Source organism: Camelus bactrianus, chromosome 7 (genome assembly GCF_048773025.1).
Source record: "Camelus bactrianus isolate YW-2024 breed Bactrian camel chromosome 7, ASM4877302v1, whole genome shotgun sequence".
Taxonomy (NCBI): Eukaryota; Metazoa; Chordata; class Mammalia; order Artiodactyla; family Camelidae; genus Camelus; species Camelus bactrianus.
In genome coordinates, this window is record NC_133545.1 from 5641700 (window position 1) to 5657033 (window position 15334).

General features: G+C 52.4%; 1 protein-coding gene across 5 annotated transcripts; it reads right to left on the reverse strand.

The window, feature by feature from the left end:
- Positions 1-401: 401 nt before the first annotated feature.
- Positions 402-14797, reverse strand: ZNF775 (zinc finger protein 775). Of its 5 annotated transcripts, none has more exons than XM_074366788.1 (4): positions 14687-14788; positions 13213-13286; positions 9977-10054; positions 402-2750 (listed from the first exon to the last, which is right to left on the reverse strand). In XM_074366788.1, the coding sequence occupies exons 3-4, from the start codon at positions 10005-10007 to the stop codon at positions 1171-1173; spliced, it is 1611 nt and encodes a 536-aa protein (XP_074222889.1). In that variant the 5' UTR covers positions 10008-10054; positions 13213-13286; positions 14687-14788; the 3' UTR covers positions 402-1170. The 5 variants fall into 5 exon arrangements, with proteins under 5 accessions (XP_074222889.1, XP_074222890.1, XP_074222891.1 ...); XM_074366789.1 differs by lacking the exon at positions 14687-14788 and adding an exon at positions 14248-14634; XM_074366790.1 differs by lacking the exon at positions 13213-13286 and having other exon boundaries at positions 14687-14797.
- Between the last annotated feature and the right edge of the window lie 537 nt (positions 14798-15334).

Here is a 15334-nt window from a genome sequence, read left to right on the forward strand (position 1 = left end):
CACCTCTTGGTTATCCCTAGTTCCCCAATACCCACCCTTCCTGTAATCCCCTCCCCTCCGGTAGAAAGACACTGTCCAAAGCTACAGCTGAGCTGGAGCCCTGGGTTCTTCTGTCATCACCAGGGCCCCAGCTGACACTACTTCTGGAAGGGCACGGGGTCAGGAGGGTGACCTCTAGGACGGGTAGAAGTCAAACGGGGTATGTGGCAAGAAATCTAATTGCCTTGGAGAGGAAAAGGGGGCACAGAATACAGCCCTCCACTCCCAGCAAGAACTGACCCTGGAGAGCAGCTATGCTCATGGCCAAAGCCCCCAGCCCTGGTCCTGGGGCAGATGGATCCCTCAAGTACACACAGACTGGAGTTCTGGAAGGGTAGCTCAGAAAAGACGACAGGACCATGTGAGATAGTCAGTCCTTCATTTCTCTCTTCTGCAGCCCGGTGCTGACGAGGATCCCAGTCAGTGCCCACCCAGTCGGAGCAGCACATTCAGCGCCTTCCTGCTGCAGGTCCCCCCGCAAGCTACAGAACCCCAGCTGAGACCAGCCCCATGTCCCAGCCCCTGACTATCACACACACACACCAGTCCTGGGTCAGGCTGGCCATAACAGCCCCCTGGACAACAGGGCGCTAAGGGCTGAGGATCATCAAACCATTCACTCCTTCCAAATACAGGTGTTGAATGGCCATTAGGTGCCAGGCTCTGGCCTCTGCATTGGAGATATGCGTGCCCCTCCCCAGCTGCAGCGTCCAGCTTCCAGCTTGGCATCACTCGTCTGTGGAGACTATCCCACAGGAACTATTACCTGGCCGCTGAGCGGGTGCTACAGCTGACCAGTCCAGATCTGGACCATTTCACCCAGAGAGCCTCTCCCAGGGCCCCCTCACTCGCTGCCCAAGGGCCGGGGTCCCACCTGTGAGTAAGGACACATCCAGGCTCCAGGATGAGGATGTCTGATCTTGTCTCTTCTCTCAGCCCTTCCTGGGACTTTTCCCCGTCCCCCTTTTGGGATGCTTCTGGAATTCTGTTCTCAGGTCTCAGAGCCTTGAGACAACCACTGTTTTGATATGGTCTCACCCCTTGGGGTTCTAAAAGCCACCGTTCCTGGCCACCCCCACACGCACCCCGTAAGCATGCCCCCCACCGCGGGTCGGCTTGGATCCAGGTGCACTAGAGCGCCTCATCCTTGGCGCTGGGGGTGGGCACCAAGGCCCCCCGGTGAACGCGCTGGTGCTTAAGCAGATGCTGCTTCTGGCTGAAGCCACGGCCGCAGGAGGCACACAGGTAGGGCCGCTCGCCCGTGTGGTTGCGACGGTGTCGCGTCAGGTTAGGCTTCTGGCTGAAGCGGCGGCCGCACTCGGGGCACGGGTAGGGCCGTTCGCCCGTGTGGATGCGCTGGTGGATGGTGAGCGCCGACCACCACGAGAAGCTCTTGCCGCACTCGTTGCAGATGAACTGACGCGGCTCGCCCGGCCCACCAGCGCCCGCCCGCGCCCGGCCCCATGGCAGGTCCCCGGGCCCCCGAGGGGCGGGCGTGGGACCGCGCGGCTGAGCCGCCACATCGGGGGCGCCCGGGGCGGGAGGTTCGGGGCGCAGCAGCTGGGCGGCGGCGGCGACGTGTGCGCGCTGGTGGGCTCGCAGGGCCGCGCGGCTGGGGCAGCTCTGGCCGCAGCTGGGGCAGGGCGCGGCCGGGGCGCCGGGCAGGTGCGTGCGCTGGTGCTTGAGCAGGTGCTGCTTCTGGCGGAAGCTGCGGCCGCAGTGCGGGCACGGGTGCGGGCGCTCGCCCGTGTGGTTGCGCAGGTGCCGCGTCAGGTTGGGCTTCTGGCTGAAGCGGCGGCCGCACTCGGGGCACGGGTAGGGCCGCTCGCCCGTGTGGATGCGCTGGTGGATGTTCAGCGACGACCACCACGTGAAGCTCTTGCCGCACTCGTTGCAGATGAACTGGCGCGGCTCGCCTGGTCCCGCGGCGGCGGTGGCGGCGGTCCGGGCCGCGGACCGGCGCCACCAGCCCTGGCAGAGCCCCAGCCAGGCCCACTCGGGGCGCCCCCGCTGAGGCCCCGGGTGGGGGCGACAGACCCGGCGGGCCGCGACGTCCCGCAGCAGCTCCTGCAGCCCGGCGCGGGCGCCCTGGCGGTCCCGGGCGTGCGCGCGCTGGTGGATGCGGAGGCCCACCTGGTGGCGGAAGCAGCGCTCGCACTCGGGACACGGGTGGGTGGCGGGCCGAGCGTGGGTCTTCTGGTGCTTGAGCAGGTGCTGCTTCTGGCTGAAGCTCCTGGCGCACTCGGGGCAGCAGAAGGGCCGCTCGCCCGTGTGGTGCCGCTGGTGGCGCGCCAGGTTGGGCTTCTGGCTGAAGCTCTTGCCGCACTTGCCGCACAGGTACGGCTTCTCGCCGGTGTGTGTGCGCTGGTGGATCTTCAGCGACGACCACCAGCTGAACCGCTTCCCACAGTCCAGGCACACGAAGTGACCCTCGGCCGCAGAAAGAGTGGGGCTTAGGGGGCCAGAGGCCGCCCCCGGAGCCCGGCCAGCCAGACCGCTGTCCTGCTCAGTGGAAGGGGCCCACCTTGAACCCCCAGTCTCCTCCTGTCCCCCCAGGGCTCGTGGCTTCCCCGCGGTCTGGCATGGCAGGGGGCCCCGATGCTGCTGGAAGATGTTCTCCTTATCCTTCTGGGAAAGCGCGGCCAGCGGCGCCAGAGTCCGCAGCAGCCACTCTGGCTTCTCTTGCTTGATCTTCATCACCAGCTCATCTCCTGCCAGAGGCAAGGGGAGAGAAGACGGGGAGAGTCATTCACTGCTCGGTGAGGTGGGGGGAACGGGCAGGAGAGAGGGAAGAAGTGTCAGGACAGCGGAGCACAGATAAAGGAATGCAGAAGGAAAATGTTAAAAGGGAGAAGAGGAAATATGAGGAAAGGAGAAAGGAGGGAGGGCAGAAAGGACACTAAGGCAAGGGCAGGCTGGGGTGTGCAAGCCGGCGAAGAAAAAATACAAGAAAGAAAAGTGAATGTTGCTGTGCCAAGGACATCAATGCCTGCCTTCTCTACCATGAGGCCCAGGAGAGGCCAAGAAGAGTAAAGATACCAATTTAGTGAAGTCTTCCCACCCAGGGAGCAAGCAGAAAGTGACCAAGTTTCAAAACATCTCATTCTGTTCCTAAGAGGATGGCTGTGCTGGGCACTTGCTCAGCGAGTGCATGCCCCGTCCCTCAGGGGGTTGGTGACCAAGCCCAGCCTCACTGCAGGCCCACTCCAGGGCAGGAGCCCTGGATGCGTGAGCATCTCACCTGCCTGGCGACCTCGCCTTTCTTCAACAAAACCAAAAACAGGAAAGTAGGCCAGAAAGGTCTCAGCACCCAGAACAGGTGTTGTCTTGTTCTTGGACTTAACCGAGTACACACCGGCAGCACACTATGCCGCTAACCCACCCCTTACACTCGGCTCAGGTCTGCGGGGCGCTTTGCTTCCCAGGCTCATGGACATAAGCCGTGATGGAAAAGGCCTGCTAGACACTAAATACAGGCTGACTGATTCCATTTATACACAGGTCAGAAGCTGGCAACTAATGGATGAGTGAGAGCTCAGGATACCGGCCCCCGATAGAGGGCACAGTGATGGGAAGGGGCTAGGGGGCACTTCTGGGGCTCTGGCAATGATATCCTTCTTGATCTGGGTGCTGGTTACATGGGCATGTTCATTGTATGAGAATTTATAGAGCTTGCGACCTAAGCACTTTTCCGTGTGTTGCACTTCAATGAAAAGTTTATATTCAATAAAAAATAAATGAAACGGTTGTGAACAAAAAAGAGAGAAACTCTAAAGGATAGGTGCCAATATTACCAAGACAACAAAATAAACCCAAAGGAAGTAAGAGGAAGGAATTCATAAAGACAAAAGCAGAGATTATAGGATAAATGGAACATAAAGATATAAAAAGGATTCTGATAAATCCCAAAATACTCTGTAGAGATGTTCTATCAGTTTGAAAAAATCTATGTGAAATGAACGATTTTGGGGGGTTAGTATAGCTCAGTAGTAGAGCTCATGCTTGCTGGGTTCCATCCCCAGTACCCCCAGAAAGAAAGAAAGTATAAAATGGATGATTTTGTGAGAAATTAACAAAACCGACTCAAGAGTAGGTAGAAATCATATCTATATAAGCAATTAGGAAAGACTGAAAAGACAGCTAAAGTTCTACCTCGAAACGGGTAGCAGGCCACTCGACTGTACAAACAGGTTCTACTACAACATCACGGGAAGGACTGTTCCCAGCTTACATAAACTATGACCATGATTAGGGCGGGGACAGGGTTGTGGGGAGATCCTACAAGTTAACATGACCCAGTATCAAAACAAGACGAAGGTGGGGTAGGCAGGAAATTACATGTTTATCATTCTTTGAAAGTATATGCAAAAGACAAACAAGCAAAAACCCTGGCAGAGCAAGTTTGGGGGTGTCAAAAGAACATCTCATAGCCTGGCTGGATCTTCCCTAGGAAAGCCAAGACGGCGCAACACATTTCATGGCATTAACTTTAGAAATGTGAAAAACCTTATACCATCTCGATAGCTGTGAAAAAGTCCTATGATAAAATTAAGCATCATTTTGGGAGGGAGAGAAGACGAGGGAAAGGAGGGGGGAGAAAAGGAAGGGGAAAGGAAAAGGAAGGAAGGAAGCCCTTAGCAAACTAGGAACATAAGGAAATTTTCTTAGGTTGACAATGGAACTATACTAGAAATGGCAGCAAACGCTATAACCGAAAGCAGAAGATTAGAAGCCTATTCAAGTTAGGATCAAGGGGGAAAAAGAAAGACATATGTATACATATATATTAGAAAGGAAGAGAAAACTGTCATTTGCTGATAATTATTAATCTAGAACGTGCAAGAGAATCCACTGACAAAATATTAGAAATAGAAGTTTCAGCAAAATTGCCAGATTAAAAAACCACTAAAATTCATCAATTTTTAAAAATGGCAATAAACGCTATAAAATAACTGGAAGTATTACCTAGTATACATGCAAAATATATAAAGAAAACTATTAAACTTTATTGAAGGGATAAAGAAAATGTAAATAAAAGAACAGGTACATTATATTCCTACCTGTTTGCAGTCTTCACTCCAAAACAATGTTTAAATTCAGTGTAAGCCTAATTAAGTAAATTATAAAATCTACAATGTGTATAAATCACCCAGAAATTCTAAAAATGAGCAAAGAAGAATTTGCTTACACAACATTAAAAACTAAAGTACTATCACCACACACCGATTAGAACGGCTAAAATCCAAACACTGACAACACCAAATGCTGCCAGGGACGTGGAGCAACAGCAACTCTCATTCATGGTCGGTGGGAATGCAAAACAGTGCAGCCACTCTGCAAAACAGTCTGTCAGTTTCTTACAAAACTAAATATACTCCTCCCATATGAGCCAGCAAACCACACCCCTATGTATTTACCCAAAGGAGTTGAAAACTTATGTCCACGCAAACACACAGATGTCTACAGCAGCTTTATTCATAATAGTTGAAACTTGGAAGCATCCAAGAGATGTCCTTCAGTTGGTGAATGGATAAACAGTGGTACACCATGCAGTGGAGTGTTATTCAGCAAGAAAAAGAAATGAGCTATCAAGCCATAAAAAGACATGGAGGAAATGTAAGTGCATATTACTGAGTGAAAGAAGCCAATCTGAAAAGGCTACCTACGGTGTGATTCCAACTACATGACATTCTGGAAAAGGCAAAACTATGGAGACAGAAAAAGACAGGTGGTTCCAGGGGGGGAAGGCATGAATAGGCAGAGCACAGAGGATTTTTAGGACAGTGAAACTGCTCTGTATGATGCAGTAATGGTGGGCATAGGACATTAAGCATTTGTCCACAGAATGTACACCACAAAGCATAAACCCTAATGTAAACTATGGACTTTATTTAATAAAGATTCATCAATTGTAATAAATGTACTACCCTAATGCAAAATGTTAATAATAGGAGAAACCGGAGAGAGGGGGAATAGGGCCCTCTATACTTCCTGCACATTTTTCCTGTCAATCTAAGACTGCTCTACAAAAGTCCACTGAAAAGAGTCTTGACTGATGCACTCGTTATAGATGTGGCTGCCCCATGGTGAGCCAGGTGAGGCTGTGAGTCAGACTCCCTCCCACCAAAAAAAAAAAAAAAAACAAAAACCTAAAACAATAGTTGCAAGTGTGGAATACACACAATGAGCAGATCAATGGAACAACTGGCATTCCAAGGCAACTGTAAAAGACTGGCCTATTCATCAATTTAGGCCCAGCTATCTATTTGGGAAGAATATTTAAGTTAGATTTCTAGTTCATTCTATTTATAGAAATCAGTTCCAGATGGATGTAAGCGCTGGTTTGAAAGAGGAAAACACAAGTTTAGAAGAATTAGGAGATTTGTTTAGAACCTAGAGGTAACTGAAAATCTTCTTAAACAGGATACAAAACATAAAAATTAAATATAAAACACCACATGTAATTAAAACAGAAATGATAGTTTGGGCCAGCATTTTCCAACAGACCTTTCCCCAGAAGTGAAAATGTCTTCCATCTGAGCTGTCTGATACATGTGGCCTCCAGCCACACGTGGTTACCGAGCACCTGAAATGTGGCTAGTACAGCTGAGGAACTGAATTTATTTTCTTTTATTTAAATTAATTGAAATCTAAATTTAAATTTAATCGTATGTGGCTACTGGCCACATACTGGACAACACACGTCTAGGAAGATATTTGTGCAGATATATAACTGAGCAAGGATTAATACCCAGAGTATATAAAGGACGCTTGCAGATAAGACGAAAAGAGGTTCAACCTCACCAGTGATCAGCAAAGTGAAAAAGGACAGCGTAGCATCTTTTCACCCATCACACCAGCAAATACTGAAAAGACTGATGATGCCTGCTTCACAATATGCATGGAAACTGCACAGAAGGGTAAGGATAACATGGGTATGCTGGGGGCACAAACGAATTCAGACTCTTTGAGGACAACTGGACAGTGCTTACTAAAATTATAAATGTGTACAATCTTCTACTTCTTCCATCCGGTAACTTCCCTCTAGGTGTTTATCCTAAGAAATACTTACATATGAGTACAAACAGGAACATCCAAGTATATTCACTGAAGTGTTATTTGCAACCATCACAAAAGGGGGAAGTGACCTAATTACCCATCAATAGCCTAATAAAAATTTTACTCCCTTCATAACATGCAGCAATTGAAAAGAGCTATATGTGCTAATGTGAAAGGATTTCCAAAACATTTTAAGAGAAAACAAACAAAAAAAAAAAGTTGAAAAATAGTATCAGTCATCTGATCCAATTTACAAAAAATAAAACCATCCCTCTCAATGTACGTACATATGCTCAGTGCAGGACAGTTCACATCAACCCAAGACGGTGGTCACCCTGCAGGTGATGTGGACAAGGGCAGGCCTAGACGGAGAGGTCAAAGGGGACTTTCACTTTATACGTGTTGTTTGAAATTTTATGAGAATATTCGAATATCATGATTTTTAAATCTTGAAAATATCTTAGGAAATAAAGAGAAAACTTCCCCTCTAATCTGGCTGTGGCCTTTAATTCTGGGGCCAGAGAGCTCTGGTCCACTCCACAGCCTCACTGGCCACCATCAGGGCACAGAAACTGATGTGGTGATCATGGAGGGTGGGGGTGGGAGGGCAGGGTTGTCACAGAAAGCACTTGTAAGGGGCCAGTTTTCTTCCTGGGAAACAACACTGTGAGGGCTCCTCAGGTGCTTGGTTGTGGGAAATCATTTTATCTGGAACAATAATTTGAAAATGAGACTGGTGATTTAAACTGGATGCTGGCAGTAATTGGATACCTGAGTGTAACGAGTTTCACTGATTATAAGAATGTGTCCCACTGAAATATTGGCCAGTGGAAGTATTTAACAGGGCTGGGTGTCCAAATTGGTGGTCAGGGTGGTGAATCCAAAATACACTCAAGTCGAGGGGGACCACTGTCCCCACATGACAAGGCACCCATTAATGCCCCAGAGCCCCACAAAAGCCGCTGCTTTTCCTTGATTAAACCTGGTCTTGACATCTATCATGGCGGCTGATGGGTGGAAAGGCTCATCCTCCCTCCCCAGCCAGATAGCTGGCCAGGCCTGACAGCCCAGAGGACACTCCTGTCCGCTGCTCCAGGGTCCGGGTGGGTATAAGTGCTGTGCAGTGTGAGAGGGCCCTGAAGCCCAGGGATGGCGTGTGCAGACCTGTGATGTGCGTGTGCTGGGACTTCAGTCATCCCGGGCGCTTTCCTGTAGGGATCAGGCATTGGCACAGAGGAAAACAGGCCTCTGCCTGCCTGTTCCACAGGGACTGCTCCTCAGTCAGCATAAAAAGCATCATTCAAAAAAAACCTCTAAATGGGGAGGGGAGGGTACAGCTCACCGGGAGAGTGTGTGTTTAGCATGCCCGAGGTCCTGGGTTCAATCCCTGGGACCTCCACCAAAAATAATAAGTAAATAAATAAACCTAATTTCTATCCCCTCCAAAAAGTAAAGATAAATAAAATTAAAATTTTAAAAGATTCTAAATAGTTCTGATAAAATTAAAAGGTACTAATTGGAGAGCTGTTGCTTAATGGGTACAGTTTCTGAGATTATGGGAAAATTCAGGAAATGGATAGTGGGATTGTGGGATTGTGCCTAATGCCACTGAACAGTACACTTAAAAATGGTTAAAATGGTAAATTTCATGTGATGTACATTTTACCACGTTAAAACAAAACATAAAATAAATACAATAGTAATAGGTAAAAGAGGTAAGCCCTCAGTTATCTGAAAACTTTGGCCATCCAAAAGAGTCATTTCTTAAACCTGGCCAGCAGGCATGGGAGCCTGTGGGGGCCCAGAGCTGGCAAGAATGTGGCTGCAGCCCAAGGGAGCCCGTGACATCCAGGGTTTCCAGTCCCCAGAGCCTCCAGGGTCCAGGCCAGTGTTTTCCCACCTCTTTCCAAAGCTGCCGAATGGGGGAGAGAGGGCCTGATGGAGCTCGTCCCACACATCTGAATTAGGATCTCACTTGTGAGTTGACGTGGGCAAAGGGTCCTTTTGTTAAAATGCTGGGAACCGTCTGCCCTAGTAATTACTGTAACGCCAGCATCTCTCACACACACACCCACCTCGTGGGTGCTGGAGGGCAGGGGCCCTCGGATCTATGGGAAAACTCCCCTGGAGGGAACGGGAGGGAATGACACCTGAGTAACTGTGCCGAGGGGTGGGGTTCCTAGGGCCAGGCCCGTCCCCTCTCCTGGAGCCAGAGCCGCCTGCAGCCTGGCCACACGCTGTGAGGCTGTGAGAGAGGGTCTCAGTTGCCAGGGCCTCTCCATCCCAGAAGTGGGGATGCTGGAGAGGGGTTTCCACAGGACACTTGCCACTCAGCAGTGCCCCCCCGTCCAGGAGACACCAGGACTCACGCTCTGTTTCCTCACCACGGCTCTAAGCACATCAGCTGACACAGACCGTGAACTGAGTGACCCCAGAAGCATTCGTGGACCGAACTGGAGACACTCTCCTGAACAACAGCCAGCAGCGCTTGTTCTAACCATGCCTGCCACCCAGAGTGCCAGCTTTCAGTGTGTGATGACCTTGAACATCATGAATGCTCTGACCGAGCACCTGACACACACTTGACTTTCCCGCAGCAAATTTCTGCATAGGATGTGTGTGAGTGTCTGTGTGTGTGTGTGTGTGTGTGTGTGTGCGCGCGCGCACGCGCACGCGTGCGTGCGCTCTTGCCTGGCTCTGTTGCTCCTTAGACTCCCTAGTCTGTGTTTGCTCCATCCTTTGACGTGACCTTCAGTGTCCGGGTCCCACCCTGCACTTCTACAGTCACAAGCAACTCCTAATCAGCTACAGAGGGACAGGGGAGATGGGGCTGGGGAGAAGGCCGAGGTGGCTCCCACCTTCCCGTCTTCTCTCTTACCTGTGCTGCCGCCAGCCAGGCCACTCTCCATCCCTGGAGGCCCCTCAGCATCAGCACTGCGGCTCCCTGCCCAGCTGTCTGTGGGTGAGATGGGAGCAAAGGAAAGAGAGTTGGCCCATGGGACAAGGACGAATGCCACTCACAGAAGGCAGCCCCTCTTTTTCAGCTTTTCTATGACTTCAGTTGAAATGTGCAAGATTTTTCTTAAAGCACACACCTGCCAGGCAGGTAAAATGTGTATCATTCCCATTTTCTGAAGAGGAAACTGAGGCCAGAGAGGGCCACTGACATGCCCCAAATCACAGAGGTGGCTGAACAGCAGAGCTGGGCAAGATCCCGAGACTTCTAACTCCCAGGCCAGGGCCACACCAAGATACAAGGAATGTCTTTTTCCTTTGCATAAAGGCAATTCACTATCAGAGGGGCACCCAATTCCAGGTCAATTTAGGATGAACCCTGTGTGATAAACAGTGCCGTCCATCCTCTTTCCTGAGGACTGGTTACGCTTTACTTGGAGAACAGGTTTGTAGTGGGGTCGTGTCTACTTTGCTGTGTAACGGGTTCTTTCTGTCTGCAGTCTGTTAGCGCATTGCCTGTATGTGTATCCCGTTCCGGTTTAAAGCTTACACCATCAAAAACTTGTTTTCTCTATTTTTGTGGGGTGCTTTTCTGAGTTGGTTAATTCTTTTTCCCCAACAGGGGTCTGTTGCGCACTCCTGCTGTGGGTTCTTATGGACACTGAAACCTGCCGGTGGTGCAGAGAAAAGGACACTGCAAAGCGGACAGAAGGCCCCTCGTGAGGCCCTGATGGAGCGGTGCTCCTGCCTTAGTGCCACCTCTTCCCTCTGGGTCACTCTGTGTCCCACACCATGGGGAAGCCTCTCATCAACTGGAGACTCAACGTCCACCTAAGGAGACTTAGAGGCAAACAGGGGGGCCACCTTGACACAGGGAAACAGATTGGGGGGGTGGCGAAGGCCATAAATCAGGGCGAGGACAGTCATAGGACTTGGCCTCATTCATAAAACACCTACAGGACACAAATGAGGCCCCTGAAGCCAAATCAAATCTGCCTGACTTGATCTAGTCTGTCTTCCAAGAGGTATTAGGAACTCAAAGTGTGGTACCTCCACACCTTCTCTTAGATGCAACGTGGTCCAGGAAGAAGAGCTGTGGCTGGGGCAGGCCGAGAGGACGGGGCTCCGCCCAGCAGGCCAGTGCAGCCCAAGACCCCAGGCCAGGCCTGCAGGGGGTCTGTCCCGGAGGTGGCAGCAGGCCGCTCCCCTCCCCCTGGGAATGTGAGCCCCTGAGGGGCTGGCTCTCCAAAGTCCACTCCCAAGTGCGGCCCTCTCCTCAGGCCCACACACACCTGGACTGGGAATCAGGGGCCCTGGTTCTAGCCCACTGGCCCTTGGTAAATCACTTTCCTCCAGGTCTAGGTTGCCAGTGGTGAAGGTGACTGAAAACACTTGCTCTGGGGTTTGGCTGTGAGCATCAGGGGAGGAACAGTAGGCTTTCTGAAGCCTATAAACTGGTACCATCTTTCCTCTCCCCTTATCGTGGCCTGAGAACGATCCACACGGGAATGTTCTGAGCCCTCTCTCCAGATGCCCCACTGCCGGCTCACTCTTAAACCATCACTCTACCAGCTGCTTCAGAATCTCCAGAGGCCCCTGGTGCCCACACAGGAACCCCAAATTCTGCTCAGCAGTGGGAGCTGGCCTCACAGAGGAAAAGGGCGTGGACAGCTCTCATGGTTAAGGCCACCTGCAGAACTGTGCCCCACCGAGCAGCTCCAGGTACTGCATGTCCCTGGAGAGGTACGCTAGGTAGGGAGGCGAGGTGCCCAACCAGGCTGGGGGTGGAGGGGGCTGTGTGGCCGTGTTAAGGAAAGCAGGGCGGGGGTTGGGGCCCTGAGCACCAGGCAGCGGGCTGGACTAGAGAGCCTTGGGCATTTCTGCTGGCTCAGCTCACACCCTGACTTTGCTTGGGGCAGGGAGCAAGTGCAGCCTCTGTCTCCCAAGACTGGGTCCACAGCCACCAGGCCCTCTCCCACAGCCAGTCCTACAAAGGCCACTCCTGCACGAGGCCTGATCCCCAGGCTTGTGCTCTGGTGGGCTTCCGAATAATCAGCTCCCTCTCCAGGCATCAGCTCCCAGACCCTGGAGCCCTTCTCCTCCAGCATTTCTGACCAAGGAGGACACGCAAACCAATCACCAATGTGTGACTTTACAATGTCATCAGAAAGGCAGGGCAAATGCTGCTTCTTTCGTTTTATGGCCCCGTGCCCACAGACAAAGTAGGCTGAGGACCCAGCCTAGAACAGGTGAGCACCACCTCCACCCACCTAGAAGCCTGCCTCCATCCTACACCCCAGCATAAGGCATGTGCAGCATCCTTCCACAACTCCCACAACTCCCGAACCCCTCCAGGGCCCCCACCACATCTCCTACCCACCCCCACCCTGCTCCTCCTCCTCTCCAACTTCCTTAGATCTCACTCACCACTGGACCGAGTGTCCCTGTGCACCCCTCATTGTTACCTTCTTCCAAGCCCCATCCCTTCTCCCCTCTCCTACTCTAGCATCTTCAGACCTCAGCCTCCCAAACACTGTGGTCCTCAGTCTCAGAAAAGGGGTCAGAGGTGGCAAGCAAGAGAGAGGGGCAGGCCATCATCCCACAGAAAGACCACGTCGTAGCAAAAAAAGCCCAGGCCTTGGAGGCCTGAGATCTTGGGATTTGGTTTGCTACTGGTTAGCCATGTAACCCTGGGCCAGCGACCTTCTTTCTCTGGGCCTCAGTTCCCCCATCTGCAAATGCAAATAATGCTTGGTCCTGTGCACAGAATATATATATATATATATATATATATATATATATATATATATATATATATATCTCAAGGGGGGACACTGTGAAAGGTCCCCTGCACAACCTGCCCACACTCTGCCCTGCAGGCCACCCACACCCTAGGAAACCTTGGATTCCTCCGCATAGCCGTCACCAGGGTGGCAGGTGCATGTACCAGACTATCTCTACCCAGCTCTGCCCTTTGCCCTGGGCATCCCTTGCCTCTCCAGGGGGGATTCACCAGGCCTCTCAAAACTGCCACCACCTTTCACTCCCACAGAGCGCAGCCCTCACAATCCACAGGTCACTAAATCATACCAGTTTTGTTTTAATACGTTCAAGACCTCCCACTGCCGCTGCCTTAGTTCGGGCCTCAGCACTGCTCACCTGGAGACCGCACCAGTATTATAGCTCATCTTGCTTCTCCACTCGGTCCACCTCCCAGACTCAAAGCAATTTTCCTAAAATTACAATTTAGAGGTGTTATTACTTTGCTTAAAATACCTCAATGGGTCCTCAGTGCTTTCAGGTTCTGCTAAAAATTTCTTGGCAAGACCATATAAAATCTGGCCCCTGCTCACCTCTCACTGCACCACCAACCTAACCCATTGTCCCAACATGTGGCTCCTTGATCTTGCTGTGTCTTTGGATGCCTGTGACCAGTCTTGGAATACCCTTGCCCAACTCTGCTCTGCCCAGCCCAGATCAGGGATCGCTTTCACCAAGAAGCCTTTGTGGATACACTAGGCTCAATTAGGAGCCCTTCTCTGTTTAACCTGTGCACCCACACAACCCAGTACCATTTACATGGTATAAAAACCATTTGTCTCCACAGTAAGACGGTAAACATCTTAACACAAGGAATGTTTCTCTCTCCCCAACACCTAGCACAAGGTCCAGCATGCTGTAAACCACTGCTTAAAATTTTAACAAAAGAACATTTAAATAAAAGAAATTTAAGTCCAAAACGGATTAGAAGCATAAAATCATGGAACCTTAGAGCTGAAAGGAGACAAATGGCCTCTGATCTCTTCATTTTACAGATGAACATCTGGACCCAAAAAGAACAATTAATAGTGGAGTGTGGACATCACCAGCCTCACCTCCTGGCTTGGACCACACCCACCCCCAGGTCTGGTTGACCCAAGACACACTCCAGGTTCCATCCTGCCCAAAGGTCGGGAGCGGGCGGCATCTCTATATCCTCCACCTTCAAAAGGGAAGAAACCATCACCCTGCTCCTACCGCCCCCCCCCCAACCTGAGATCTCAGTTCCATGCCTGTTTTCCTGGAATGGAGGTTTCGGGGAGACCTCTACACACACACACACACACACACTTCCAATTTCTGTAGTTCTTCCCTCTCATTGTTCTCAACCCTAATCCTTATGCCCACTCATTTAATCATTTATTAAGCACCTACTATGTGTCACTCTGCGTCGAGCACTGGGGTACCTGCCCTCCAGGAACTGGGTCTTTCGGGGGAGCTGACACCACTCCCGAACATCGGGACAGCGCTTTGGCAGAGAGCGCCCAGAGGGGCTGGGGGGCAGTCCCCGCGCTCTCCTCCCCGTTTCTCCCGCTCTCACGCCCCACTCCTGCTCTCTGCCCCGGCCTGCAGCCCCTCCCCACACACGACCCGGGCCCCTTTCCCCGTGAGCTGTGTGGGGGTGGGGAAAAGTTCAGGGCTGAGAGCGCGAGGGGCTCGGGGGACCCCGAGGCCGCCTCCAGCCCAAGGCTGGGTGCAGACAGCGCGGAAGGAGCGGGGCCGGCCGCTGGCCCCGTGGCAAGGTCCGTCCCTCCGCACGCCCCTCCCCGCCCGGATTCAGAAGGACTCGGAGGGAGGGGACGGGAATAAATACCTTTGACTTTGTGGCTAAGGTTAACGGGAACTGCCACCCCGGGGCGACTTGGGCACTGCGCTCCCCGGCCTCGCCAGTCCCGGGGCAGGCGGGGCGGGCACGCGCCCCTGATTGGCTGGCGGGCCTGGCCATCCCCGGGGCCGCCCCGCCGCCTGATTGGCTGCGCCTCTCAGATGACCAGCTCAGCCCTATCGGAGAAGTCTGCGGGGCGGCCCCTTTGTTCTCCGGAGCCAATGGCCGGTGTGGGCGGGCTGACCTCGCCTCCCGCGGGGCCAGCAGGGGCCCCGCGAGGCGTTAAATTGTTGGCCACTGGAAAGGGGCTGAGTCTCCTGGGGGAGGAGGGGTGAGGGCCAGGTAGGGTTGCAGGTGGCCCGACGGCGCCGCAGCACCCGCGCCTCCCCTCTGCCAAGCGCTCCGGCCCCGCAGACGCGCGGTCGGAAACCGATCCAGTCACTTGGACAACTCTGTCCGACGGCTGCGACGCACCCGCATCGCCCTTGGTACTGGAATCCGGGGGAACATGACGCACGAACCTTGCTCCAACGCTCACACTCGAGTGTGCATGTGACATGATGGTGGCACTTGGCAGTACAGCACACCAGGTGTTACAGAGTGTAATGTGCGAGCCTCGTGCAACGGAAAAGAAAT

Bases quoted from the DNA above. Each gene is read 5' to 3' on its own strand.
- ZNF775 (XM_074366787.1), bottom strand. From the start codon at position 5,341: ATGAATGAGAGTTGCTGTTGCTCCACGTCCCTGGCAGCATTTGGTGTT. The intron at 2,751-5,262 runs GTGTGTGGTGAT...TGCCTCTGGCAG, and splicing joins GATTTTAGCCGTTCTAATCG to GAGATGAGCTGGTGATGAAG.